The sequence below is a fragment of the Arvicola amphibius genome, chromosome 5 (assembly GCF_903992535.2).
Source record: "Arvicola amphibius chromosome 5, mArvAmp1.2, whole genome shotgun sequence".
Taxonomy (NCBI): Eukaryota; Metazoa; Chordata; class Mammalia; order Rodentia; family Cricetidae; genus Arvicola; species Arvicola amphibius.
In genome coordinates this window covers 46,795,323-46,822,126 of record NC_052051.1, presented here as the reverse complement: position 1 = coordinate 46,822,126, position 26,804 = coordinate 46,795,323, and the positions used below count along the sequence as shown (strand labels likewise).

Here is a 26,804-nt window from a genome sequence, read left to right as displayed (position 1 = left end):
ATGCCAGCCAGCTGGGAAGCAGCCTCTGAGGAAGAGAAGCATGTCTTCACAGGCAGAAGTGCATCCCAAATGGAATTGACACAAGCCACAAAGACATCCGTTTTCTTTGTAGCACAGGAAGATAGGTGTGGGAGCTCGGGTCTGGGAGAGTTGGCCATGCAGTGCCAGGCAGGTAAGAACTGGTCATCAACCAGGTGCCCAGGACTTGTGTGGAAAGGATGGCCAGCAGTCAGAGAGGAAGTAGAAAAGCAAACTTCTCTTCCTGGCAATTGCCTTTTGGGCTACGCTTCATCAAGACCTGGTTACGGCGGAGGCCAAGGAGCCCCTGTGGGTTAACGAGTTCCAGGGACAACTGGGAACTCAATTTTGTCAAAAGCATCCATTGAATCTAGCCCATGAGTCATGTGTTTGGTGAAAACTCCAAGGTGTGGCAGCCTGGCAGTGTCTCCGGGAGAGTGGCCCACTGTGGCCACAACGGCTCTCCTGAGTGGCTGGACACTACCCAAACTGTGGAGGCCACATACCTCAGCTGCCCACTGGCTTGTGCACACTTCTTTTAATTATAAAACTTAGACATGGGGCTGGGGAGATGGGTAAAGCACCCATAGCGCAAACATGAGTTCTTGAGTTCAGATCCCCAGAAGTGGTTTAGAGGCTGCTGAGCCTGGAATCTCAAAGCTGGGTAGACAAAGGCAGGAGAATCTCTGGAGCTTGCTGGCCAGCTGTTCTCCTGGAACCAGTGAACTCTGGGGTCAGGGAAAGAGCAACTGAGAAAAACATAAACACCAACCTCTGACCTCTACATATGTCAACTTGCACACACATGGCTACACACATGGACATATACACACAGTACACGCAACTGGTACTCAGTGAAAAAGCCCAAAATAAGTAATGATCCATATCCCTAAGACGCATAGTCACAGTGGCGATGTATTGCCTTTCCTCCCCTGCAAGTCATACAAACCAGGTCAGACAGATTCTGCTTCGTGACATGCAGTTCCCAAATGAACGAGAATGACCTTAACCCATGATCAATTACCCAAGGCTTTTCACCTTTCTCCTTCCTGAATATTCCCCTTCTTGTCCCCACCCATGGCTCTTTTCTCTTCAAGATTTCTTCTGTTTCAATGATGTGTATATGTGTGTGAAGAGTGTGTTTTGGGGGGGGGCGAGGGCAGCAGTAGGTGATTGTGTGTGTGTGTGTGTGTGTGTGTGTGTGTGCAGATGGCCTCAGAATCGAGAAGAGGGCATCAGACCCCCTGGAGCTTACAAGCAGTTGCAAGCTCCTCGTGTGTGACGGAAACTAAACCTGGGTTCGGGAAGCACTCGGAACCACTGAGCCATCTCTCTGGCCCCTGCTGTCCTGACTCTTGAAAGCAACAGAGACTGCAAGGAAACCTTGCAATTTTTATCATCCAGTATGATGTTTAAGTTGCTTTAAGTCAGATAGTCTTTGTCAATGTTAAGTACAGTCCCATTTCCCTAAAAGAAAAATAAAGTTATTAAAAATGATCAAAACTGGACATTGCATTGAACACTTCTTTATTCTATTTTTCCCTTATTACTTGTTACATTTTTAAAAGCCTAGGGACCACCAGGCCTCCCTGACTGTTCTCTTGTTTTTCAAGGTGTCCAGTAGAGAAAGGAAGGAAAATTTCACCCAGCCCAGAATTCAGAGTCTTAAACTTAGAGTGAGTCCATCGGTGTGACAGACTAGTGATTATAAAGAGCTTTGGGTTCAAATGGTTACTTAAACACCCAGTCATTTAGTCGCCGATGCTGCCCTGGTTGTGTTGTGTCAGGGGGTGAAGTGGGGCTCTGATGGGTTGTCACTTAGCAATTTAAGCCAGCAGATTATGTTGTTCAGGTAGAGAAGTGATTCTTGATCTTCCTAATGCTGTGACCCTTTATACAGTTCCTCATGTTGTGGGGACCCCAACCATAGATTATTTTCGTTGCTACTCTATAAGTGTAATTTTGCTCTTATAAATTGTACATATCTGATTTGCTAATGGTCTTAGGCAGCCCCTGTGCCAGGGTCAGTCAACCCCTAAAGGGGTCACGACCCACAGGTTGAGAACAGAGGAGAGAGTGTCTGGTAGGGAGGGGTGCCTTGGAGAGGCTGCTCTGCCGAGGTGTTTTACAAGGCACGGGGGAGTTTGAAGCCTGTGGGTCAGACTTCTGAAGCCCGGAGCATGGTGATAGAGTGAGGCCCACAACAGTCTCTCCTCTTCCCAGAGCTGCCCCAATCAGCAGCAGCTCCTGACAACCATCCGCCAGCTGCAGGTGCTGCTCAAGGGCCAGGAGACCCGCTTCGCGGAAGGCATCCGGAACATGAAGAGTCGGCTGACCACGCTGCAAAATATTCTGAACAAAATGGCCCCAGGCGCACCTCCAGGTGGGTCCGAAATCATCAGGCTAGGGCCAAGCCCTACGACACTCAAGTTCCCTGCAACTCTCTCCATCCAGTTAGCCCCTGGCGTGTCTGTTCACACGCACACATTAAAGTTACTCCTATCCCCTATATTTGATAGTCACCTATTTCCAGGGTTTTTTTTTTAATGATTTATTTATTCCAGTTTTTAAACATGATTTATTTATGTGTGCCTGTGTGTATGCACGTGTGTGTGCATGTGCCCAAGAAGGCCAGAGAGAGCGTTGGATCCCTGGTCCTCTTCAGGAGCAGCAAGCCCTCCTGATCACTGAGCAATCTCTGCAGCTCCCTTGTTTTCTTTTTATATTATGCAGCTCAAGTTGACCTCCGATTTGCTGTGTAACCAAGGATAATCTTGAACTCCTGATCCTCCCACCTCTACCTCCCAAGAGCTATGGTTTGTCACCACACCCAGCCCCTTTCCTCTTACACCTTTTATTCTAGGCTTAATAGCTACATAGGTAGCAACCTATAATCCCACGGAATCGTCAGGCACATCACTCTGCAAACAGAGGTGCGTTTCACCTCCCTGTCCTCCCCAGGGAGCACGGTCCACTCTCATTTCTGCTTCTGTCCCTGTTTTCATTTTTGGCATAACGTCTCTTTGTCCAGCCGGTTTGAAGCTCACAGCCTGGAAGGCTGGGCTCCTTCCCACCTGTGCCCTCCACACTTCCACCCCAACCCGCCCAGAATGCAGCACTACAGCCCTTGTGATTTTCCACGAGCCAGCATGGCTCTGGCTTTTCCTGCCTGGAAGTACATTCTCCAGTGACTCACCCAGTTGGTGTGGGAACAAGGGCCCCCTGAGTAAGTCTCACTTGTCTGGGGGACAATGGGACATCCCAATTCCCTCCACCAGTGGGAGGGCTCTAACACTGGGTCATGTTTTCCTGGTGACACTTTTCACTTTCTAGGCCTGGGGGTGAGCACTGGGTTTCTCCTGGTCTAGGGGCTTAGGGGACAGGAGATGGAGCCTGTGAGATACCTGACATCATTGGTCCCCCGTGACTTTGTTTTCTTAGGGCCTTCTCTGTTATGTGAAGTCACATTTCCTGGGGAAGGCTTTCATCAGAGGTTCAATAAATCACATTTCTTTCAAGGCTCATTTATAGAACATACTCTGTGTGCCAAGCACTTGGCTGGGGCTGGGGCTAACAGAAAGAACATAGGCCAGATCACACTTAGGCAGAGGGCGCTGACAGCGAGCATGAAGACACAAATGTGCAGTAGTCACAAATGCTAAGAAGAAAGCACAGCACACGGGGACAGAGATGCATGCCAGCCAGGGATCCCTCTGGGAAGTGGTGACATTTGAATAGAGACCTGAAGAGCAAGGAGAAGCTGGCCTGGTGGTAGACTTAGGATATCCAGGAGGCTGTAGACAAGAGAGAGCAGAGGAAGTAAGTGTTGGTCCTCATCAACCTGATGCTCGGCACCGCACTGTGAGGCCCTGTACACACAATCCCCCTGTCTCTGAGCATCAGTTTCCTCAGCTTTCAATGGGCCAACCGTGTGTCCCTCCTCCTCTCCAAGAACACTGGGAGGGCTTCATGAGATGTGGCATGTAGCAGGAGCAGGTCTAGCCCCATGCCCAGCCTGCAGCAATCGAGAAAGAGAGAGAGAGAGAGAGAGAGAGAGAGAGAGAGAGAGAGAGAGAGAAAGAGAGACGGAGAGAGAGAGAGACAGACAGAGAGAGACAGAGAGAGAGAGGAGAGAGAGAGAGAGAGAGAGAGAGAGAGAGAGAGAGGAAGAGAGGTCTTGTGAGTGGCATCCAACAGTGGCAGCCCATGAGAACGGCTCCTAATCCCTCTTCTTTACCTTACAGTTTCCTGCCCTGCTCTGGATGCCCCCGCTGATGGCAGGAAGTTTGGAAGCAAGTACTTAGTGGATCATGAAGTCCATTTTACCTGCAACCCTGGGTTCCAGCTGGTTGGTCCCAGCAGCATAGTGTGTCTTGCTAATGGCACCTGGACTGGAGAAAAGCCGCACTGCAGAGGTATGGCCATTCTGCCCTGTCCACACCACACAGCCTGGGTGTGTTGGTCAAAAAGGGTCATCCCAGAGACATCTGATTCTCTCTTTTCTTTGTGTGTGTGTGAGAGAGAGACAGAGACAGAGAGACAGAGACAGAGAGACAGAGACAGAGAGACAGAGACAGAGAGTTCAGGTAAAGACATGGATTAACCCTTAGGTTGTGAGTTTATTCTCAGTCTCATTGTTTGCTACTGTGTATGCCAGGCTGGCTGGTCAACAAACTTACAGGGTTACCCTGTCTCTTCTTCTCATCCCCTGGTAGGAGTGCTGGGGTTCCAGGCACCCGCTACCGAAGTCTATGGGTAGGTTTGGGTAGGTTCGGGTAGGTCCTAGAGATCCAAACTCAGGTTTTCACACTTAAGTGGCAAACATTCCACCCACTCAGCCCCCTCCCCCCTCCCCATGCTTCTTCAATCATTCCTCAGCTGAGAAACAGGGGAACGTGCCTGCTCCCTCACCGCTATGCCAGGCCTGAGTGGTTTCCACCGTCATGAGCTTGCTTAGTCCCCACAACCATCTGGTCTCAGTTTGTCTGGAGAGAATCTGAGGTGCAGATTGGGTAAGGAATCACTCTCGCTTCTCAACAGCTTACCCTGTCCTGGGCTCCCGTGACTGAATATGTTTGTTTGAGATAGGGTCTTATATAGCCCAGGCTGACCTTTAAAACTCACTCTACAGCTGGGGATAGCCTTAAACTCCTGATCTTTCTGCCTCTGCCTCCTACCTTCCAAATGCTAAACTTAACAGCTGGATGCCACTGCCTGGCTGCACACCTTTAATCCCAGCCTTTGGGAGACAGAGGCAGGCAGTTCGAAGCCAGCCTGATCTACAGAGTTAGTTTCAGGGGTTGCCAGGGCTACACAGAAAACCCTATCTCAAAAAATAAAAAAAGAAATGGCTCTTATCTGGGTATAGTGTCTACAGCTATAATTACAACACTTAAAGGCTAAGGTAGGTGGGCTGCCTGGACTCTGAGATTAGCCTGGGCTATAGAACCTGAGATTCGCATGAGCTACAGAGGGAGACCCTGCTTTAAAAACTAAAATTAAACCAAACCAAGACAACACTAACAATCATATATGTCAGGGCCTAGGTCTACCTAGTTAAGAGAGGGAACTAGGAGAGGGGACAGCTGAGCTACCTGGGGCTACAGTCTACTGGGCTCCTGGTAGTCGGGGGAAGAAGTCCTCAGTTGTCCTCTGGGTCTAGGCTGGACTCGGTGTGGAGAGCTCTGGAGTGACCTTCCTGAGGTCACTGTGGGAAGAAGCAGTTTCTCTGTCCTGGGCTTGAGAACAGAACTGTTTTGACAATAGAGAAGAGTGAGGCTTGGCACATGAAATTTATTAGCTTTTCAGAAGCCTATAGACCACAGTTTTGTTTTGTTTTGTTTTTATTTTTTAAGTCATGGCTTTTGGTCATTTTAAAGCATCCATGGAACATCTTTTGAGGCAAAATGCCCATGAGTTTAGTCAGGATTAAAGGGAGCATTAGACCCCTTTAAATTAAATTCAAGAGCGGTGTAGACAGGGGACTTGGGGCTGTGTATTCATTTGAGATAGGGCCTCTTTATGTTACCCAGTCTGGTCTCAAACCCTTGGTGAATACTAGGAATGTAACAAAGGGCTTCACGTATGCTCGACAAGAGCTCTGTCACTCTGCTGCAATCAGTAGCCCTGAATTCTTAAAAATCCTGAAAACAGAGAGACCTCAGGAAACCCAGTACCCCTCAGGAGGAGTGGGGATTGACAGAAGGAGCGGAGACCCGCGGCAGCGCTCACAGTCAAGGTGCCCTTTCCTGTCTCCTGGAAGGAATGGTGGCTCAAGGGTTGGCTATAGGTTCCCGTTCTCAGACCTCACTGGGAACCATCCAGATGATAAATCATGAGCCATGCAAACACACCTGGGGAATGCCAGAGCCTCCTATTCACCCTGACTCTGAAGGAATTCCATCCAATTAAACACCTCATGAATGATAAAAATGTCATCCTAGCTCTGAACACAAGGCATTTGCTTTTCATTTCTTTGGGCACCTTTCGTTTCAACTTTAACTTCCAGGCTGAGTTGTAGAGCCCTGGTGGGTTCTTTCTATGTCCCCTTGGCACCTTCGGGTCCCATTCCACTTGGCCTCCTGTAGTGTGTACCCCCACATCTGCCTGTCTCTTACCCTGTCATGGACATCTGTTTGTAGTCTACCCCAACCACCATGACAGGACTGACATGATCTTGTTTCCCTACCTTGTCCCTGGACTGAGTATCTGTGTATCTGTGATGGCAGTCAACAGTCTCGACTGGTGACCTGAGTTCAATCCCTGAGACCTACAGAGTAGGAGGAGAGAGCCAACACCTAAGAAAGCTGTCCCCTGCCCTCCACAAGCATACTGTCGCATGCACACACCCATACACACACACACACACACACACACACACACACACTATAAATAAATAAATGTTAACTTTCCCCAGGAGGCTGGAGTGAAAGCCCAGCAGATAAGAGCTCTTACTGCTTTTGCAGAAAACCTGGATTCAGTTCTCAGCACCCTCCAGTTCCCGAGTTTGGACCCCAGCAATAACACAAAAGTCAGGTGCGGGGGCTGGAGAGATGGCTCAGAGGTTAAAAGCATTGCCTCTCTTCCTAGAGGTCCTGAGTTCAATTCCTCAGCAACCACATGGTGGCTCACAACCATCTGTAATGGGGTCTGGTGCCCTCTTCTGGCCTGTAGGCATACACACAGACAGAATATTGTAATATATATATTACAATATATTAGAGAGAGAGAGAGAGAGAGAGAGAGAGAGAGAGAGAGAGAGTCAGGTGCAGAGCTGTGTGCCAGCAACCCCAGCACTGGGGAGAAAAGGGATAGGTAGCTCACCAGAGTCCACTGGCCAACCAGTCTAGTTGAATTAGAAGGCTCCAAGTCTTGAAATAAAGTGGACAGTTTCAAGACATTTGACACCCTTTTCTGGCTTCTGTGGTCACTACACACATATAGTACATAAATGCACAGACAGGCACACACATGCATATAACATAAATGAATATTTTCAAATTTTCCCCAAAATATTAGGTGGTAAAGAAGGACACACAGAATGGAGGCAAAGACACATGAGCCATAAAGACACTATGGAGCTTTTATTCTCTGGTTTCAAGTCTGTCTCATATACATAGATACATACGTACGTACGTACGTACATACGTACATACATACATATGGAATTTTGAAATTTATGCCCTGGCAATGCTGAGGCATGCATGGCAGCAGCCCCTTTATGGCAACTTTGTTTGACTTGTCCATATTGGGTTTCATGGTCTAAGTTGATGAGGATGTCTGACCAGGTTTCTTCCTCAAGAGGGCACCGGATCTCACAGATAGTTGTGAGCCACTGTATGAATATATATACACATATATATATTCATGTTGGATAAGTGAGTTTGAATTTCTTGGTATTGAAGTATCTAGAACCATTAAACAAACAAACAAACAAATAAGCAAAGTAATTGATTGTGAAAGTGTAAAAGCCCAAGCAAAGTTCCATGGCTTCAGAATGGCCATTCTGTGTATAAGTTTACTGAGATGGTCAGAATTGGGACTGGGCCAGTGAGTGGCTGCCTTAAACCAACTGTGTGATGCTTGACTTGTGAGTTGGTTAGAATAAAATGATTATATTTAATTTCTTTTTCAAAATGAGATCTTGGATATTTTTCGTCTCACTAAGTGTAAACTGGGCCTAGACGTTTACACTGTACTGATGGCATGAACTAGGTTACAACCAACTGGATCAACAAGCCGCTAGGCTCAGCCTCCCCCAAGTTGGCACGCTGTGCCTGCATTGGCACACACGGGTGCTGTCTTCAGCCAGAGCCGCACAGCAATGCCAGATAGCTGCTACTGAGTCTTCTCAGGGAACTGTAACCATCCTGATTCTGGGGATGAGACTTAGCGTTGCTGGAGTTGTTAGGATCAGAGCTCAGCCCCAGCAGCCTTAACTACACTTGACCACCTGTCCTCGATGGGCCAATTAAACAGACAAGTAGTAGTGAAACCCAAGCATGAAGGCCTGAGCTTGGGCCTCAGCACCCACATAAAAGCAGGATGTAATGAGTGTATCTGTAACTCCAGCACGGGGGGCCGAGGGACAGGCAGGTCACCAGAGTCTGCTGGCCAGCTAAGCTAGTGGAATTGATGAGCTCTGAGTTCTCAAAAACTAAGACAGGGGGCCTGGAAAGATGGCTCAGTGGTTAAGAGCATTTGCTGCACTTCCAGAAGACCTGGGTTCAATTTCCAGCACCCACGTGGTGGCTCACTCACAACTGCTATAACTCCAGTTCCGGGGGATCCAATGCTTTCTTCTGGTTTCTGTGGGCACCAGACATGTACACGATACACAGACATACATGCAGACAAAACACACATTAACATGGAGTAAACTAAACATGAACAGCAGTAGAGAAAGACACTCAGTGTTGACTCCTGATCCCCATTCTGGCATGCAACGCTTGTCCCCATGCACACACATTAACATATTACATGTATCACACACACACACACACACACAAACAACAAAGAACTGTATGCAATCTCTTCCTGGGAGACAAGTCCTCCTCTGGTTGGCACCATGCTTTAGCCTTTCCTTCCCCCAGGATGAGATTCCTGGAAAAATTCCAATTCTTACTGTCCTTTGTCTCAGTCCTATGAGAGCCAATGGGTGGGAGTGTCAATTCCAAATGTCTTCAGAACGCCTCCTCTCCTGCCAAGACAGTTCCATGGGGCTGGAGCTCAGCAATCTGGTGACCAGCAGCTGCTGAGTGTGCCCAGTTCAATTTCCACATCAGCAGTTCTGCCACTGTGTGTTGTGACCACGGGGGACAAAAATCTTAATTACAGCCCTTCACGTCAAGACACAAAATCTCAGTGCCAGTGAAACACTTGGCAATGCTTTAATAACTGGCCAGTGCCCACTCTGCAGTCAACTGATTGGAAAGAGGGTGATGAACCCTACTTGGCCTAGAAAGAAATTACACATCACAGCACCATTAAAGATGCAGCAGGCAGGGGAGCTCTGGAAATCCATAGTGGAAAGCAGCCAGTTGGCATTGCAGGTCTCTGTGAAGGGCATTTTTATTGTTGTTGTTCTTGTTCTTGCCCCTTTCGAGACAGAGCCTCATATAACCCAGGCTGGCCTTGAACTCAATATGTAGCCAAGGATGACCCTGATCTTCTGACACGCTGGCCTCTACCTCCTGAGCGCTGCTGCAATTACACTGAGTTTTTGTGGTGCCAGAGATTAAATCCAAAGCTTTGTCCATGGTAGGCAAGTGCTCCATCAGCTGAGTGAGTGTCAGCTCCAGTCCAAGGGTGGGTGGTTTTTTTTAGGGTGTGAGGCTTCCTGAGTTGGGGAAGTCATAGCCATTCATTTTGACTCTTTTGACCCCAGGGACAACCAAAGGAAAATCTTGAGAGCAGTAAACCCCTTTGTCGCTTACCACAGTCACGAAACACTTCCCTACAGGGGCCATTCAATACTTTACTAGGTGACCTTTCTCCTGTTTTCATAGGCTTAAAAGTGTCAATCATTTTAGACATTTTTTTCTCTCATTAAGAAAGAAGTTCAGCCAGGTGGTGCCAGTGCACGCCTTTAATCCCAGCACTCAGGAGGCAGAGGCAGATGGATCTTTGTGAGTTTTAGGGCTGCCTAGTCTACATCGTGAGTTCCAGGACAGTGTGAACTACATAATGGAGAGACCTTGTTTCAAAAGGAAGAGAAGAAGAAAGAAAAGGAAAGGGAAGGGAAGGGAAGGGAAGGGAAGGGAAGGGAAGGGAAGGGAAGGGAAGGGAAAGGAAGGATCCATTGAGGGAGAGATAGCGCAGAGGTTGAGAGCACCAGCTGCTCCTGCAAAGGATCTGAGTTCAGTTCCCAGCACCCACATCTCTGCTCATAACCGTCTGTAATTCCATTTTCAGGGGATTCAGGCATTGCACACGTGTGGTACTCACACATACATGCAGGCATACCATTCATAGACATAAAATAAAAATATACTTAAAAAAAAACACAGAGAAGTATAGAAGGAAGATCTTATAAACTAAAACTCCAGTAACTTTCACAAGATAAATTTCTTAGTGTCGTAAAATATCTAGTTCAAATACAGTTTTCCCTATTGTCTTTTGTGTTTTTAACACTGTTTGAATTGGAACCCAGACCAACTCCGTATTTCTTTTTTTTATAATATATCTATTTTTATTTGCAAAACTTTGGTCTTAATGAGATACAGAATGAGAAAAGATGCCATACCAGCTTTGGAACTCTTGACCTGAATGGAGTATTGGACCCGCCTTTTAATAAATGCCTAACTTAAAATAAATCTTTTTTAAATTTTTTTATTTTTTTATTATTATTAAAAATTTCTGCCTCCTCCCCACCTCCCATTTCCCTCCCTCTCCCTTAACTCCCCTCCCCCTCCCTTTCCAGTCCAAGGAGCAGTCAGGGTTCCCTGCCCTGCTGGAAGTCCCAGGTCCAACCCACTCCATCTAGGTCCAGGAAGGGGCGCATCTAAACAGATTAGGCTCCCCAAAAGCCAGTACATGCGGTAGGCTCAAAACCCAGTACCATTGTTCTTGGCTTCTCAGTCAGCCTTCATTGTCCGCCACGTTCACAGAATCTGGTTTGATCCCATGCTTTTTCAGTCCCAGTCCAGCTGGCCTTGGTGAGCTCCCATTAGACCAGCCCCGCAGTCTCAGTGGGTGGGCACACTCCTCACGGTCCTGACTTCCTTGCTTATGTTCTCTTTCCTTCAGCTCCTCATTTGGGCCTTGGGAGCTCAGTCCTGCACTCCAGTGTGGGTCTCTGTCTCTATCCAACTCCGTATTTCTAACTGGTTGTCCTGTCTCTTACATCTTGGGAAGTGTCCCTTGGGTCCTCCTTCTGAGATTCATTGGTTGATTCTTCAAGAAAAATTCAGGGCCAGTTCTCTGAGTTCACGTATTTTGGAGACAATCTATTAAAGGTCAGCTTGATGGGAGGTAAAACTGCCCATCTCACCTCTGCTCCCTTGGATCTCTTAGATGCTATGCACCTATGAGGTGCCCAGCAAGCCCAGACCCTGATGTATGCTAGGCAAGCAGTCTGCCAACTAGGTTACACCTCCAGCCAGGACTCTTTAATAGAAAACCTTAGTACCAGGGGGACTCTGGACAAGAATCCCCAAAAGTTTCATGCCAAAATGTTGACGAGAACCCAAGTTGAACACAAAGAAAACAAGTGCAAATAAGATATTGTTGTTCACATAAAAATGCCATTGTGGGAGTTAAGAGAGTTGGCTCAGCAGTTCAAAGTACTTGCTGCTCTTGATGAGGACCTGGGTTTAGTTCCAAGAATGCGCAACCCCTCACAGTCATCTGTAACTCCAATACCTGGGGAATCTTTTGCCCTCTTCTGGCCTCCATGGGAACTGCATGCATGGGATACACATGCACATACATACAGGCAACTTACTCAAACACATAAGATAATAAAATAGATCTAAAAACAAAATGAATGCCATCAAGACAGAGCTGAGGAGGTAGGAGGTTCTGGTTTGGGTCATGATGGAAAAATAACAGGAAAGGAAATTTTAGAGACGTGAAGGTGCTAAAGGCCCATGGGAAACGTACTTCATGTCAATACGAGTGGGGGAAGAAAGGACTCCTGCTAAACCCATGCAAGCTGGTGTACAAAAATAAAAATAAAAAAAATGGAGAAGCCGGGCGGTGGTGGCGCATGCCTTTAATCTTAGCACTCGGGAGGCAGAGGCAGGCAGATCTCTGAGTTCGAGGCCAGCCTGGTCTACAAGAGCTAGTTCCAGGACAGGCTCTAGAAACTACAGGGAAACCCTGTCTCGAAAAACCAAAAAAAAAAAAAAAAAAAAAAAAAAAGGAAAAAAAGGAGAACAAATTTCCATGAATAACAAAGAAATACATACCCTTAAAACAGAAGGAAATTATAAGCCAATACTTCAAATCAAGTCAATAGAAGGTTGTAAAATATAAAGACTATGAAACATCTAGGCTCAGTAGGAAAAGGCTCTCACCCCCAAGCCGGATGACCTGAGTTCAGTCCCTGGAACCCACAGAGTAGATGCAAAGAACGGACTCTTTAAAAGTTATTCTCTAACCTCTCCACTCATGACATTCATGTGTTCCCTGCCCTCTCCCCAAATCAAAATAATGAAATGTAAAAGCAACATTAAAAAAATAAGAAAACCTTAGAAATAAAGTCACTGGAATAATGGGAAATTTAAAACAAAGTGCAGAAACCAGGAAAAAGTAGAATGAAAAAGGAAAAGGGGTGGGGGAGGGAATGGGAATGTAGCTCCTACGGTAGCGTGCTTGCTCAGTGTGCATGAGGCCCTGAGTTCAAAGCCCAGCACCACACAAATCAGGCATGGTGGTTCAGGCCTGTAACCTTACAACTCAAGATGAAGAGACAGGAAATCAAAGATCAAGGTCATCTGCCGCTATATATTAAGATCAAGGCCAGCCTCTGCTACTGGAGACCCTGTCTCACATACATACATGCATGCATGCATGCATGCATACATACATACATACATGCATGCGTGCGTGCATATATACATGCATACATACATATTTTTAAGAAAGAAAACGGTAGAGTATACATATTCACTTTCATGAAGCACAAGTATTCATGAAACAGGAGACGGAACCATAACTGTGCCCACGCTTTGACTCGCCAGCCTTTCTTACCATCACTGCCATGGCCCTCTTCACAGTTCTAAAGTCATAACTGAATAAAGTCAGTTATAATAAAGCCTGGGATAGCCTTGAATGTGATGACAACTGTCCTTCAATTGGGACATAGCATTTGCCAGCCTGGGCATCAGGCCATTGAATACCTCTTACTGCCTGTCAAGATAAGAAACGCAGAACGTCTGCCTGGAGCCTGCAGAGAAATGAATACGCGGGGCACCTTTTCACATCTCGGTCACCCTAGCCCCTCCTGAAGGGCTCGGGTGCAAACGCGGCTCAGTGTCTTCCACTGGAGTCTCCCCGAGGACAGATAACGGCTGTGGTGCGCTGACACCGAGCTGAGGGATATAAACGGTCACACCCTCTGGCTTCCTTCCCGCACCTTCATGGTTTATTGATCTGCCCGCTTTCAGAGGGAGCCAGTGAGCAAAGATAGGGTTGGACCTTGAGAGACCTTGGAAGACTGACAGGGTCCAGGGGGAGGGGGCTATTGTGTGTGCATTCCTGGAAACTGATCATCTGAAACAGGCTGACTGGGAAGCATGTCATCAGCCCGAGGTTACAGGGAAATGGAAATAGTGCCTTCCCTGTGGATGTGGACAGCCTGAGTCTTGAGGGACCCAGAATGAGGCTGTGGTTCTCACCGGATGCAGAGCCCCCTGCTTCTTCTTCTTGGGAGACAAACAGAGAGAAAGGTCATTAGGCCTAAAGGGGGACATTCTCATCTCTCCCTCCTCTGAGAGACGCTCAGAGGCTAAGAGCAAGTTCTGTTCTGCACTGTAGAGAAGTTAGCGAACTGACAAAGCTCCCCTTGGATAGAAATGGCTCGTGCGTGCCTGTGCTTAAATGGGCCTGGGACATTTGGAACAGTGAAGGTTTTACAAAATCATCTTTTCCAAAGTAAGACATTTTATAAGTATTTGTTGTAGAAAAGGGAAGAATACAAAAAGTATAAATGGGAAAAAAACTAAAAACAAACAAACAGCAAAAAACACCCATAAGCCTAGCACAGAAAATCGGAAACTCAAGTTTCCTTGTGGGGTCAGTACTGAGGATGGGAACCTAGACCTTCACGCATGCAGGGTAAGTGCGCAACTTCTGAGCTACCTCAGAGGGAAAAAAATCTATTGAACATTTAAAATTCTCTTTCTTTCTTCCTCCATTCCCTTCTCCTTCCTTCTCCTCCTTTTCTTTCCTCTCTTCTTGATGGAACAGCTCCCCCATTGATGGAGCTCAGGGGAACTGAGTATAAACTGGATATTCCAGTGGGCCATTTTAATTTCTTGAAATTTAGCTCCTGTTTGAAAGATGATCCAGGGATGGTGATGCGGCTCAGTTAGAACAAGGCTAGCGGGCATGAGGCCCTGGGTTCCGGCCCCGGCATCAAATAAAAATGGGCATAGTGATACACACCTGTTAGTCCTAGCACCCAGGAGGTGGAAGCAGGAAGTCCCTAAATTCAGTTTCATCCTTGACTACAAAGAGAGGGAGCTCAAGGCCAGCCTGGGCTCCACCTTGAAGCAGAGTTGAAGAGCAGAAGCCCCCCCCCCCCAGCAGATGCCAACACCTGGCTGCAGCTGTGTACACTAGACCCTCGTTAATTACAGCACCAGGGGCTGGAGAGATGGCTCAGAGGATTAAGAGCATTGCCTGCTCTTCCAAAGGTCCTGAGTTCAATTCCCAGCAGTGGCTCACAACCATCTGTAATGGAGTCTGGTGCCCTCTTCTGGCCTGCAGGCATACACACAGACAGAATATTGTATACATAATAAATAAATATTTTAAAAAATTACAGCACCAGGTTTCTTCACGGAGCCTGGATAGTGCTTTGGCAGTTCCTTCACACAGAGCCCCATGTGGGCGCAGTGTGAGGCAGGGGATGTAGTTCAGCTCCTTGGTTACTCCGCAGCTCCCACAGGTAGAGAGAGGGCAAGGACAAGGTGGAAAGGGAGAAGGCCGGGGTGGTGGTGTGGGACATGTCTGTTCCCAGGAGGCTGAGGCAGGAGGATCACAAACAAGGGTGCCCAGCTGAGCTTCATAATGAGACCTCAAAAACAAACCAGAACCCAAGCCAGACAGGAAGCTGGAGTGGTCCTACCATGTAAGGGAAAACCCGGAGTTAGTTTTTGCTTGATTTCACACTGGCATCCGTGTAATCACGTGTTGACTTCCTTTCCTAGCCGCCAGTGAGTGCTCTAGCCAGCCTTGTCACAATGGGGGCACGTGTGTGGAAGGAGCCAACCAGTACAGATGCATCTGTCCTGCAGGGAGAACTGGCAATCTCTGTCAGAATCAGACCCAGCCTGGTATGTAGCCGCTACGGGACTTGGTGAGGATGCTCCCCTGGGGGCTGGCAAAGATGCTGGTCATGGTCACCAAAGGCAGATATGTCAGGAATTCTTGGTTACCATGCACTGAACTAATCCTGCTACTACCCTAAGGTACTCATTTGGATGGGCTTAGCTCTTTTTTTTAACTTTTATTTTTTATTATTTTATTTATTTTTTTATGTGCATTGGTATTTCTCCTGCATATATGTCTGTCTGAAGGTATCAGATCCCCTGGAACTGGAGTTATAGACAGTCATGAACTGCCACGGGGTGCTGGGAGTAGAACCCTGGTCCCCTGGAAAAACAGCCAGTGCTCTTAACCTCTCAGCCATCTCTCCAGTCCCATAAGCTCTTTTTTTTTTTTTTTTTTTTTTATAACCAGAGTTTTGATCCTTCCTTTGGAGAGATAGACTCCAACTTACCAGCGTGCGGGTTAGGGCCTGGGAAGATGCACGGGGCACCTTTGCTCGGTCACTGTTTCATTCGCTAGCAGAATCACTTCTTCCCATTCCTATCACACCTGCAGAGTTAGCAGGGCGAGGCATTTTAGATATGAATAACCAGACATTTGATTAGTGAGTTCCAGCAGGTACTATTCTTGCAGAGGTCAGGGGTTCCCAGCACCCACATGGTGCCTACAGCCACATGTAACTAACTCTCCAGTTCCAAGGAGATCAAGAAATCCTCTTCTGGCCTCCATGGGCGTCAGGCACCACAGATTGTACATATATATATACACACACAGGCACTTACCCATAAAATGTTTTCCCATAAAATTTTTAAAAAAAATTATTTCATCCCAGCACTCAGGAGGCAGAGGCAGGAGTTAAAGGCCAGCTTGGTCTGCACAGTGAGTTCTAGGCCAGCCAAGGCTTTGTAGTGAGCCCCTGGTTTTGCTTGTCTTGTTTTGTTTTTTCCATTTACCTTATTTTTTATTGTGGTTTGAAAACTACTGTTTGTTCTCGGAAAGACACAAAAACTGTAATAAAAGAACAACTACCCTGAACACATTGAGGAGGCCACAAGCTTGTATACACAAGTGTATACACACACACACACACACACACACACACACACAACAAAAAAAGTAGAGACTCAAATTTTTAAACTTTAGCGCTCCCTGCATTGTGGGTATTGTGCTCCCTGCATTGTGGGCATTGTGCTCCCTGCATTGTGGGTATTGCACAAGATTGTAAAAATGAATCGGGGCCGGGGGGGGGGGGGGGGGGGGGGGGGGCTGGAGAGATGGCTCAGATGTAAGGAGCATAGCCCACTCTTCCAAAGGCCCTGAGTTCAATTCCCAGCAACCACATGGTGGCCCATCTGTAATGGGGTCTGGTGCCCTCTTCTGGCCTGAAGGCATACACACAGACAGAATATTGTATACTAAATAAATAAATAAATAAATAATCTCGGACTTTACACTGCAGTATACCTGGATATCCTGCTATTATTGCATTCTGTTCTCTTGCGGGTCCTGTCTGGGTAGCAGTACCTCTCTTTAGGTTGAAAATGAAAATGAGTTTTATGCCCTGGCAATGCTGAAGCATGCATGGGCAGACCGTATATGGCGGTTCTGTTGAACTTGTCCATAATTGAGTTTCATGGTCTAAGCTGATGAGGTTTCCTCCTCAAGAGGGCACCAGGTCTCATTACAGATGGTTAGTGAAGTGGTTGCTGGGAATTGAACTCAGGACTTTTCACTTGTCATTCCTTCCCTTCTGTGGAGTACACATTGGGAGATAGGGTCTCGCCCGTCGTGGGGCGCCCAGCAGGTGCCGGGGGTGTGGGGCGGGTCAGGCGCTGAGTGTGAGTGTGTCTTCTTCCCGCAGAGGACGGCGTGATCAGCGACCCCGGAGCCCCGGAGGGCGGTATGCCCGGCGACTCCGCCTTCAGTCACCCGCCGCATTGCACGCAGGTGGGGCAGGAGCAGCATTGCAGCTGCGAGGCAGGATTCCACTTGAGCGGCACCCTGGGCAGCGACGGCGTCTGCCTGGGTAGGATTGGGCTCCGCGGGGGAGCGGGGACCACGGGAGGAGACGTGAGGATGTGAGCCTGGGAACAAAGGGTCCCATCTGCAGTCCTGGGGCCGAGTGCGGGGTGGGGCGAGGTTCTCCCTGGGCATGGTCTCAGAAATATCTGTGATTTGCCTTTAGGTAAGGGTTGCCAAGATGAATGAAATTAGCGGGTAGATTTCAGGGGGATTCTGGAGAAAGACGTGGCTGCGAGCCCATCTTGGGTCTCCTCCCAGTGTACCCTCTTATCTTCCCACGGCTGGACTCCCAGGGCCTTCTCTGAGACGGTATAGACAGCAGATAGAGTGCTGGGGATTTGCATTCAGTCTCTAGAGCACTTGCCTAGCATGCACAAGACCCTTGGTGCAAACTCATCACCGCTTAAACTCGGCAGAGTGCCGTGCCTGTCGTCGTAGCAACACTTGAGATATGGTGGCAAAAGGATCAGAAGTTCAAGGCCATGTTCTGTAACACAGTGGGTAGGGGAGGAAGAAGACAGTCAGGGGGTGATAGCCTAGAGGAGCCTTTTGCCTACAAGTGTCCACAACCTCCTCCCCGCTTCTGGGGGGCGTGGCAAGCGAGTTGCTGGGAACATTTATGGCAGACAGAGCCATGGATGTGGGCACAACCTGAGACTCATTCCCTAGTCACCTCCTCAGTTTAACTAACTCTAGATCCCGCTTTTGATAACTACAGCTAGAGAACAGTTCCACCCTAGGATCCGGCCAGTTAATGCTAAGTGGTTCATTTCACAGCATCCCCACCCCCTTCTAAAGAGGAGTCTCAGTGTACAGCCCAGACTGGCCTCAAATGGAGATCGGTGCTTCAACCTCCCAAATGCTGAGCATACAGACCTGCCCCACCCAGGCTGCAGGGCTCTCTCACCTCATTTCTCCGTTCCTGAAGATGAGGAGGGCTAAGATAGGTGTCTGAATCTGGTTTTCCTCTCCCAGTGGGGTACCTGACTTGCTAGACTTTGTAACGTTTCCCAAGTCAGACTCAGGAGCCCTCCTAGGGTCGCCCACATCAGCTCCTCCCAATCCTCCCTTCAGCTGTCTTGGCCCTAGACTGGGGGAAGGGGAACATCCCAGATGCTCCTCTCTAGGTGTAGCTTGTCGCTTCATCCAGCTGTTTAGGCACAGCTGCCAACAAGTCTAGTTGAGACCACACAGCCTCCTGGAATCAAGGTTACTTTTGTCCCCAGATGTGAACGAGTGTGAGATCTATGGGCAGATGGGAAGCCCCCGGCTCTGCTTGTATACCTGCGTGAACACCCCTGGCTCCTTCCGCTGTACCTGCCCCAGCGGATACCGGGCCCTGGCTGATGGCAAGACCTGTGAGGGTGAGTGAGACCGCAGCAGAGGCGGGGACCACCAGGCTGGAGGTCACCCCTGCTCTCACCCCTGATTCCCATTCAAGAGTGATTAGGCTAAGAGAATCAAAGCTGGGTACACATTCAATCTTGGAAAAGAAGTTAAAGAGAACTCTCAAAGATCAGGTTATGTATCTTCTATACAAATTAGCTGTTTAACCAGCCAGCCTCTTCTGACCTCATGTGAGTGACATTTCTGGGGAAGGTCACTTCCTCTTATTCAGCAATACCTTCAGCCAGACCTGAACCCAAAAGCCAAGAAGCCAGCCAGAGTCCACTCTACCGGAATCTGAAGGGACCTAGGAGGCTTCATGGCCCTGTGTGTCCACCTACTAGTGTCCTCTGACTATAGGTGCTGTACCTCAGCATGGCCAGGCTCTACAGCGCTGGCCATGTGTGGTGGCTAGCTAGGACAACAGAGAGACAGAGCCACCAGTGACAGGCAAGAGCGAGGGACCGGGCTCAGAGGAGCCTGACCACAATTGTGGCTGGAGTGTGCATCTACCACCAGAATGCCCCCAGGCTGAAAACAGAGACCACAGCTGCTCACTCTCCATATGCAGGCTCCACTAGACACCTGAAGCCTGAAAACAAGAGGGCCTGGGGGCCAAAAGGCCTGGGAGCCTAGGCAGACAGCCGGGCCAGTCAGTGTCCCAGGAGCAGATTTGGAGCGTGGGGTGTAAATGCAAAACACCTCAGGTTCTACCTAAGGGCCACCCATCCATTGTGACCCCCTGAACGAAGGGGCTGAGGTTTCTCTGTTTCCAGACACGGTGCAGATAAGCCCCTTCACCAGCAAGGAGTGTCTGCAGGGCAAGTGGGAGTGGGGCATAGAAAGGAGAGGCTGAAAGCTGCAGTCCCCTTCATGGACACCAGACAAATCTAGCGGAGGCTGGGCACACCAACAGGAGGCATCCCGCTGCCACAGCTCCTCTGAAGACAAACATAGAGATTAATAACATAGATATATCAGTTCTCCATACTAACACGATGAGAATACAGCAGCCCCTCCCCCATCCATGGATCAATACCCAAATCCAGTCAAATGGTATTAACCCTACTTGCACAACATTTCTGTCCTATAGTACCTACCTAGCGTGAAGTTTAATTTATAAATTAGGCAGAGCAAGCATTAACAACAAGTAATGACAAGATAAATAACTATAATATACTGTAATAAAATTTATTAAAAAAAACAATAAATTACCTGTTTCTAGAGATTTTTATTTAATATTTTCAAGCTACAGTTGGCCATAGGTAAGTCAAACCATGTATCAGTTGGGGCTGCTGTACACAGTTCATTCCTGAAGGCAAAGCCGAGTCTCCTCTTGCTCAGCTCTATTGGGGTTTGGGGCTGCAGGGGACCTCTGGGGAGAATGCGGCTGCTTCAGGCTCACACTGGGAGGATGTCTGGGCCTGATTCCTCCATGGACAAGACACAATGAAGGAAACCCAGCAGGTATCCAAAAAATGGCTCTGAATTACTGGAGAAGGCAAAGAGAAAGGGCTTGGTGCCTAAGTCACAGACTGACTTGGAATATAAAGAGAGATGTGGTTCTCTGGTGACATCTTATTGGACTGCAATGTATGTCTTAGAGGAGTGGGCAGCTGGGGAGTAGGAGACGTCCAGACAGCCATTATCACATCTACCCATCTATACTTCCAATAACCCACCAACCCATTGATCTATCATCCACCCATCCGCTCCATCTCCTCCTCACAGGGCTCATATGAGCCCACATCCGATTACTTGGGCTTGGGAAGGGACAGCCTCCAGCAGGATAAACTCACTGGATGTTTGTAAAGGGCACAGAGAATTCTTATATATATATAAAAAAAAACTGAGCAGGGCTGTTTGCTTTTAGTATGAGAGGCAGGTGTCCCTAAAGGTCTGAGTCTGATGTGAGGACAACCATGGCATTAAGGAGACTCAAAAGCACTTGGGGCTGAGAAGCAGGCAGGCGACTCATTTGGTGTTGACACGAACCCCTGCCACTTGTCACACCCCAGGAAAAGAAGACAGCATCCCAGGGAAGGGGATTCACCCCACAGTCCTAGCGTACTTCTGCAGGACCTCAGTTTCAGATGTTGAAAGAAAACAGAATACCTGACAAGGTTCTTGCTCTAAGGGGGTGGGCCCTGGCACTCACTAGCCAGCCGACCTAGCGGAACCAGTGAGTCCCAGGTTCAGTGAGAGACCCCGTTTCAAAAAACAGTGTGGAGATGTTATTGAGGAAAATACCCAAATAGTCAACCTCTGGTCTCCGCATCCATGCACGCTCACACGCATGACACACACAGAGTAAGTGTTGGGTGTTTGGAAAGTTCGCCCCTGGTGGAGTCTCCCATCCCATTGCCTATTGGGGTTTCAAGTGGCTGTATGAGACAGGAAAGTCAGGAAGATTCACAGCCTCCATGGTGTCTCCTGAAATACAGATGTTGATGAGTGTGCGGGCTCACAGCACACGTGCCCGCAAGGGACCACATGCTTCAACACTGGAGGAAGTTTCCAGTGTGTCAGACCCGAGTGCCCTGAGGTCAGCGGCAACATAAGCTACGTGAAGACGTCTCTCTTGTGAGTAGATCCGGAGCTGGCCACGGCTGGGCATGCAGTTCATGGGGAGGGAGGATAGTTTCACCATACACAGGAAATAGGAGAGACAGAGAAGCTTCTCTGAGATTCCATTTCTCCTATAACTGTCAACTCACATGAAGCGCGGACATTTTGTGCTTCCAAAGCGATGCTAGAGTCTACAGGAGTGTGGCCTCTTCGGGAGGGCAGAGGGGGCAGCCCCTCTTGAGTTTCCCCAAGCCTAACTCTCTCCGTTTTACCTCTGCTCCAGCCAGTGCGAGCGAAGCCCCTGTCCCATGGATAACAAGCCATGTCGCCACCTGCCCAAGACCATCACCTTCCACTACCTCTCTCTACCCTCCAACCTGAAGACGCCCGCCACGCTCTTCCGCATGGCCACAGCCTCAGTTCCTGGCCAGACGGGGCCCAACAGCCTGCGCTTTGGAATTGTGGGTGGGAACAGCCGTGGCCACTTCATAATGCAGCGCTCAGACCGGCAGACAGGGGAGCTCATCCTTATACAGAAACTGAAAGGGCCTCAGACTGTGCAGGTGGACGTTGACATGTCAGAATACCTGGACCGCTCCTACCAGGCCAGCCACACTTCCAAAATCACCATCTTTGTGTCTCCCTATGAATTCTAAGGATGCCATGGTAGTCGGAGGACTGAGATTTGAGATCTGGGTTGATTTCTCTTCCCCAAGGACACAACTGAAGGCAAGAGCTGTGATGGCCGTTGGTCATTTCTCCTCTCTGCTGTGTTCCCACACACTTTGCCTGTTCATCGAGCACACAATGTGCTGTGCTCTGTCCCGTGGGCAGGCACAGAAGGGAAGCCCGAATACAAATGCTGTACCACCCTTGCTCTTCTCTCCTTTTCTGCTCTAAGTCCTGCTGTAGCTCTCCTCTTTGGAGACAGCACAGACTCTCAAAATGCTGTGTGAACAACTGTGTGAGTTTGAATGAGCTGAGGTGGGGAAGGAGCTCATGGGGCATGCCTGAGATACAGGCCGACTGTTCTGCATTGAGGTTGCCACGCTTGTTCTGGCTGAGCATGTTCTAGCTCTGTGAATGGTCTAACATCCCTGTGAGCCTTCTTATTGGGGGGGGGGCTGTAGGAGAGCCTAGGAACCCAGAGTGGATCCCTCTAGACCAAGGAGTCAACATTCAATCATAGATTCTGCCAGATTTTCTTTACTTTAGAGAAAACATGTCTCAAAAACATGACCTGGTATTATGGCTGTGGAAATAGCGTTCTGCTCCTCTCTGCCCATCTGACTTCTCCCTGAGCTGGAGAGCACATCCTGGCAAGGGATAGCTCTCTTCCAGCCCAGGTTGGACATAGAGGGACAAGAGAGGGAGAGAGGTAATGTTTCAGATTGCTTCACTCGTTTCTATATAGGTTGGTCACGTGGGAGATCAGTAAGGACGGCATCTGGTCATGGAATGTTTAGAATACTCAAATTGTCTTTCATTTCATGGCTTTCTTCTGCTGCCGCCGCTGGAAGAACCAAGAGGTGATGTCTTCTTCTAGATGAACAGAGCAGGAAAGCGCTCTCTAGCACTGAGGACTGGGTGGGATGGGGAAAACACTTCGATTCAAATTCGAAACTAGATGGGCTGAGAGGAGTTACAGTGTCCAAATATGTGTCAATCTATTGATATTGCTTTTTATACCTTTTATTTAAAAACTATTTCTTGAGGATGGGACAGGCAGATTGTGAGTTCGAGGACACCCCTCTGGATGACGCAGTGAGACTGTGTCCCAAACAAGACAAGGGGGCTAGATCTGTAGCTCATTTGGAAGAGTTATTACCTAGCATGCACAAAGGCTTTAGTTCACTTCCGGGCACTGCATAAAACTGAGTATGATTCTACATATATCAATTGCATAGCCAGTTTGAGGCTTATTCTCCAAACAGTCTTTATACCAAAACTTAACTTAGGGGAAATTCATTAGCATTCTGTCTCCTAGGTAACCAGGTGAATGGCTTTTTATCATGTCCACAACTACCTGTCTGCACTGCATGCTAGCTCTTACATAGGCTTGAATTAACATCTCAATCAGGCATCCTCCAAATTACAAAGAAAGGAGCAAAAATCTCCCGACCTTTTGTTAGGTTAGCAACAGCCTGCCTGGCAGGATACGTGACCACCTCAGGTGTGGCCTATGGCTTGATGGCTTGGCTGCCATGCCATAGAGAAATATGGGTCTACCTTTAGCAAACTAGCTGTGATGGTCCACTCATAGAGAAAAGGGTTTTGGTTTTCTTGTTTATTTTTCCTCCGTGATCCTCCGGCTCTCTTGTTTTGGAGCTGTGATGAGGTGGTATATCATGATGACAGGAGGCAGAGCAAATCCTGTTCACCTCGTGGCGGGGAGTAAAGACAGCAGAAGACCATGTCTCATAATCGACTTCAATAACATGCCCTCATGGGCCAAAGATCTTCCATTAGGCCCTGCCTCTCCCCAATACTTCCAAACACATGGGCTTTCGGGGAGACATTCTGGATCCGAACTGCAACAATGCTCCCTCCTTACTTTCAGAAATCTGCTTCCGGGTCCTCTTAAGGCCACAGTCTTTGTTAAGTCAGTGTGACCAGTTGTCAACGTGTATGCGTTTACCCGTTTTTCTGGGTAAGACAGAAAACATAAGACAGTAGCAGGGAGGCATTTCAGGAATCACTCAGGCCCTGAAATCACCTGCGTTTATTTCCCATAGTTTTTATACACAATGTAAACTGGGGGAGAAGGTAACAAAAGAGTTCATTAACTTGATACGAGAAAGGTTAATTCTGAGACATTCTAAAGGTTAATTCTGAGACATTCTAAAGGTTAATTCTGAGACATTCTATCATCCGCATTCTCTTGCCTAGGTAGGCGAGGTGCCCCACTCAAGTACCCAAGTCACACAGACTGAAGACAGCCCTCCCCAGGTGACCTCATAGTTTCAAAAGAAAGGAGCAGAGGCATATTTGCATATCCTGACCACCCCTGTGAGCTCTCTTAATTTTAAAAGAACCAAGCAATCACCTCCTGAGTTAGGCCCTGCAACTATGCTTGTCAAATCTCCAAGCTCTCTGACCTTCAGACAAGGTGGAAATGGGCCTGCTATTTTCAGCCTCCCCAGTAGCCCTGACTGGCCTAGAACATTCTTGTAGAATTTCTCACACTCTGGGTTTTCTTGAGAGCTTTTCTACCGAACCTGTGACTGTGATCCTCTGTCCTCTCTTTTCCATCTACCCTTGTGGTTCTAGTCAGATATTTAGTGAGATTTGGATTAGCTTTATTCTGAAGATGACATTATCATCAGTAGTGGCTGGTACCTCAAGTGGAAGGCACCTAGTATCTGTCTCTTTCTTTTTAAAAATAAATTATAGTATATTTATGGCTGGAGAGATGGCTCAGCCATTAGGAATACTTGTTTCTTTTGCAGAGGACCTGGGTTTGGTTCCTAGAACCCACATCACAGTTCCAGGCCAGCCATGGATACACAGTGAGACCCTGCCTCAAAACAAAACAGTAATAATTTCCTGTCTTGGAAATCTCTCCCAGAAAAGCACCGCCAGTACTGCTGGTTACAACGATTCTTTCATGTTTGTTTCTAGGGTTTGTTGTCGTCCAGCATGAGCGTTGTATAGCTGGTTGGTTTGTCAAATCGCTGCAAATCATTCTTTGTGTCTCCGTCTCAAACTACGATCAGAACAGCCACATTTCATTTTCCTAAAGTTTTCAACATTTTCCGCTTATTGGTCTGTGAGAGGGGTGGCGAGTGCCACAGCACGCCTGTGGAGGACAGTTTGTAAGAGTCGGTTTCATCCTTGACTACAGTGCTCTAGGGATCAAATTCAGGTCACCCCTCTTGACAGCAAGTGCATTCACGGACTGAGCCATCTTGTTGGCCCTGATGTTTTTAGAAATTGCTCGTGATTTTTGGTTTTTAATTTAATTGAATTTGATGTGTATGTGTGTTATCCCTGCATGTATATCTGTGTTCCACCTGTGTGACCCAGTACTCATTGAGGCTCTATCTCTCCAGCCCCCCATATTTCCTCCCTCTTAATAGCCAATTTCCCTTTTATCTTTTTACTTAATATAATGGGGCTGGAGGTATGGCTCCATAATTTTGAGTAGTGGCTGCTGTTAGGAAAAAATCCTAAGACGAGCCGCTCGGCACAAAGAAATCCAATCAGGTCAAATTAAAATGTCCATGTTTTATTAAATGCAGCACACTTGGGTGGCCAAGAGCATGGCAGTGGAGTCAGAAAGCTGGAGAGTGCGTGCAAAACCCGGACCACATGTTCCCTCTCTGGGCGCCCACTTAAATACCCTGTGGGAGTCGCCCTGACCCTCCCCCGGGGAGGGGTTAGGTCCTGGCATGCTGGGATTTGGAGTTCAGACCAGGGGACGCTGGGATGGATGCTAGGGACCGTGGTGACTTCCCAACTTAACATCACAGCTACTCATGCAGCGAACCCAGGTTAGATTCCTAGCAGCACCCACATGGTGGCTCACAACTACCTATAAATACAGTTCCAGGAGATCCAACACTCTTTTCTGTGTGTACAGACACAACACACATACACACAAAAATAAAACAATACAAATACATTATGAATATTAATAATAATAAATTAAAAGTAAAATAATATAAATTAATGATAGATAATATAATATTCAATGCTTTGACCTTTTAAAAATTATTATTAATAACATTGGTTATCACTTCTCATAGCCATATCCCATATCAATTCTCTACTTTGAGAATTTAGCATGGTTTTTTCATCTTGTCATTTGGGGATGACAACTAGGCCATTTCCAGTCCTTTGCCATTGAAAATGTTACATCAGTGTGTGTAGCTTTTAATATTTTTGCCTTCATGTCTTAGATGCCAATATTTCCTCCATAAGACGTAGGCAGCCTTCAACCCCACACCCAAAAGACCCTGTTCCTCACTAAGGAGGGTCCCAGCAGTGCCACTGCCATGTCTGCTTCCCGAGCAGACCCTGCTTTAAGAAAAAGCGGGCCCCAGTGCAGGGCTGATTACAGCCTGCCCCACTGTCTGTCTCAGATCTCTGAGGAGCAGTCCACCAGGAAGACCGGCGTGACCAGCCAGGAAGCCATGAGCTGTCGAGCAGTGGAAAGTTAAGTAGGAGCTTGGATGCGCTTTCTAAAATCGCTATTTTTAAATTGTAACCTGTCCAACAGTAGCAAACAAAAAGGAAAATACGCCAAACCCCAAAATGCCATCCCAGGGTCACAATCAACCTGACGGGTTTATAGTCTGAGATGGGACTGG

The 26,804-nt window shown here is 47.8% G+C and overlaps 1 protein-coding gene across 1 annotated transcript; it reads left to right on the top strand.

Moving 5' to 3' along the window:
- Window positions 1–22,148, top strand: Fbln7 (fibulin 7). Its single transcript, XM_042055139.1, has 7 exons — window positions 1–327; window positions 2,209–2,401; window positions 4,263–4,433; window positions 15,396–15,521; window positions 18,765–18,902; window positions 21,369–21,507; window positions 21,776–22,148. The coding sequence occupies exons 1-7, from the start codon at window positions 1–3 to the stop codon at window positions 22,146–22,148; spliced, it is 1,467 nt and encodes a 488-aa protein (XP_041911073.1).
- Window positions 22,149–26,804: the final 4,656 nt, after the last annotated feature.

What these genes read in the sequence shown, in the direction of transcription:
- Fbln7 (XM_042055139.1), top strand. Translation starts at nt 1, where the DNA reads ATGCCAGCCAGCTGGGAAGCAGCCTCTGAGGAAGAGAAGCATGTCTTC. An exon ending in TGATGGCAAGACCTGTGAGG is followed by an intron (nt 18,903 to 21,368) that starts GTGAGTGAGACC and finishes CCTGAAATACAG; the next exon opens with ATGTTGATGAGTGTGCGGGC. An exon ending in TACGTGAAGACGTCTCTCTT is followed by an intron (nt 21,508 to 21,775) that starts GTGAGTAGATCC and finishes CCTCTGCTCCAG; the next exon opens with CCAGTGCGAGCGAAGCCCCT.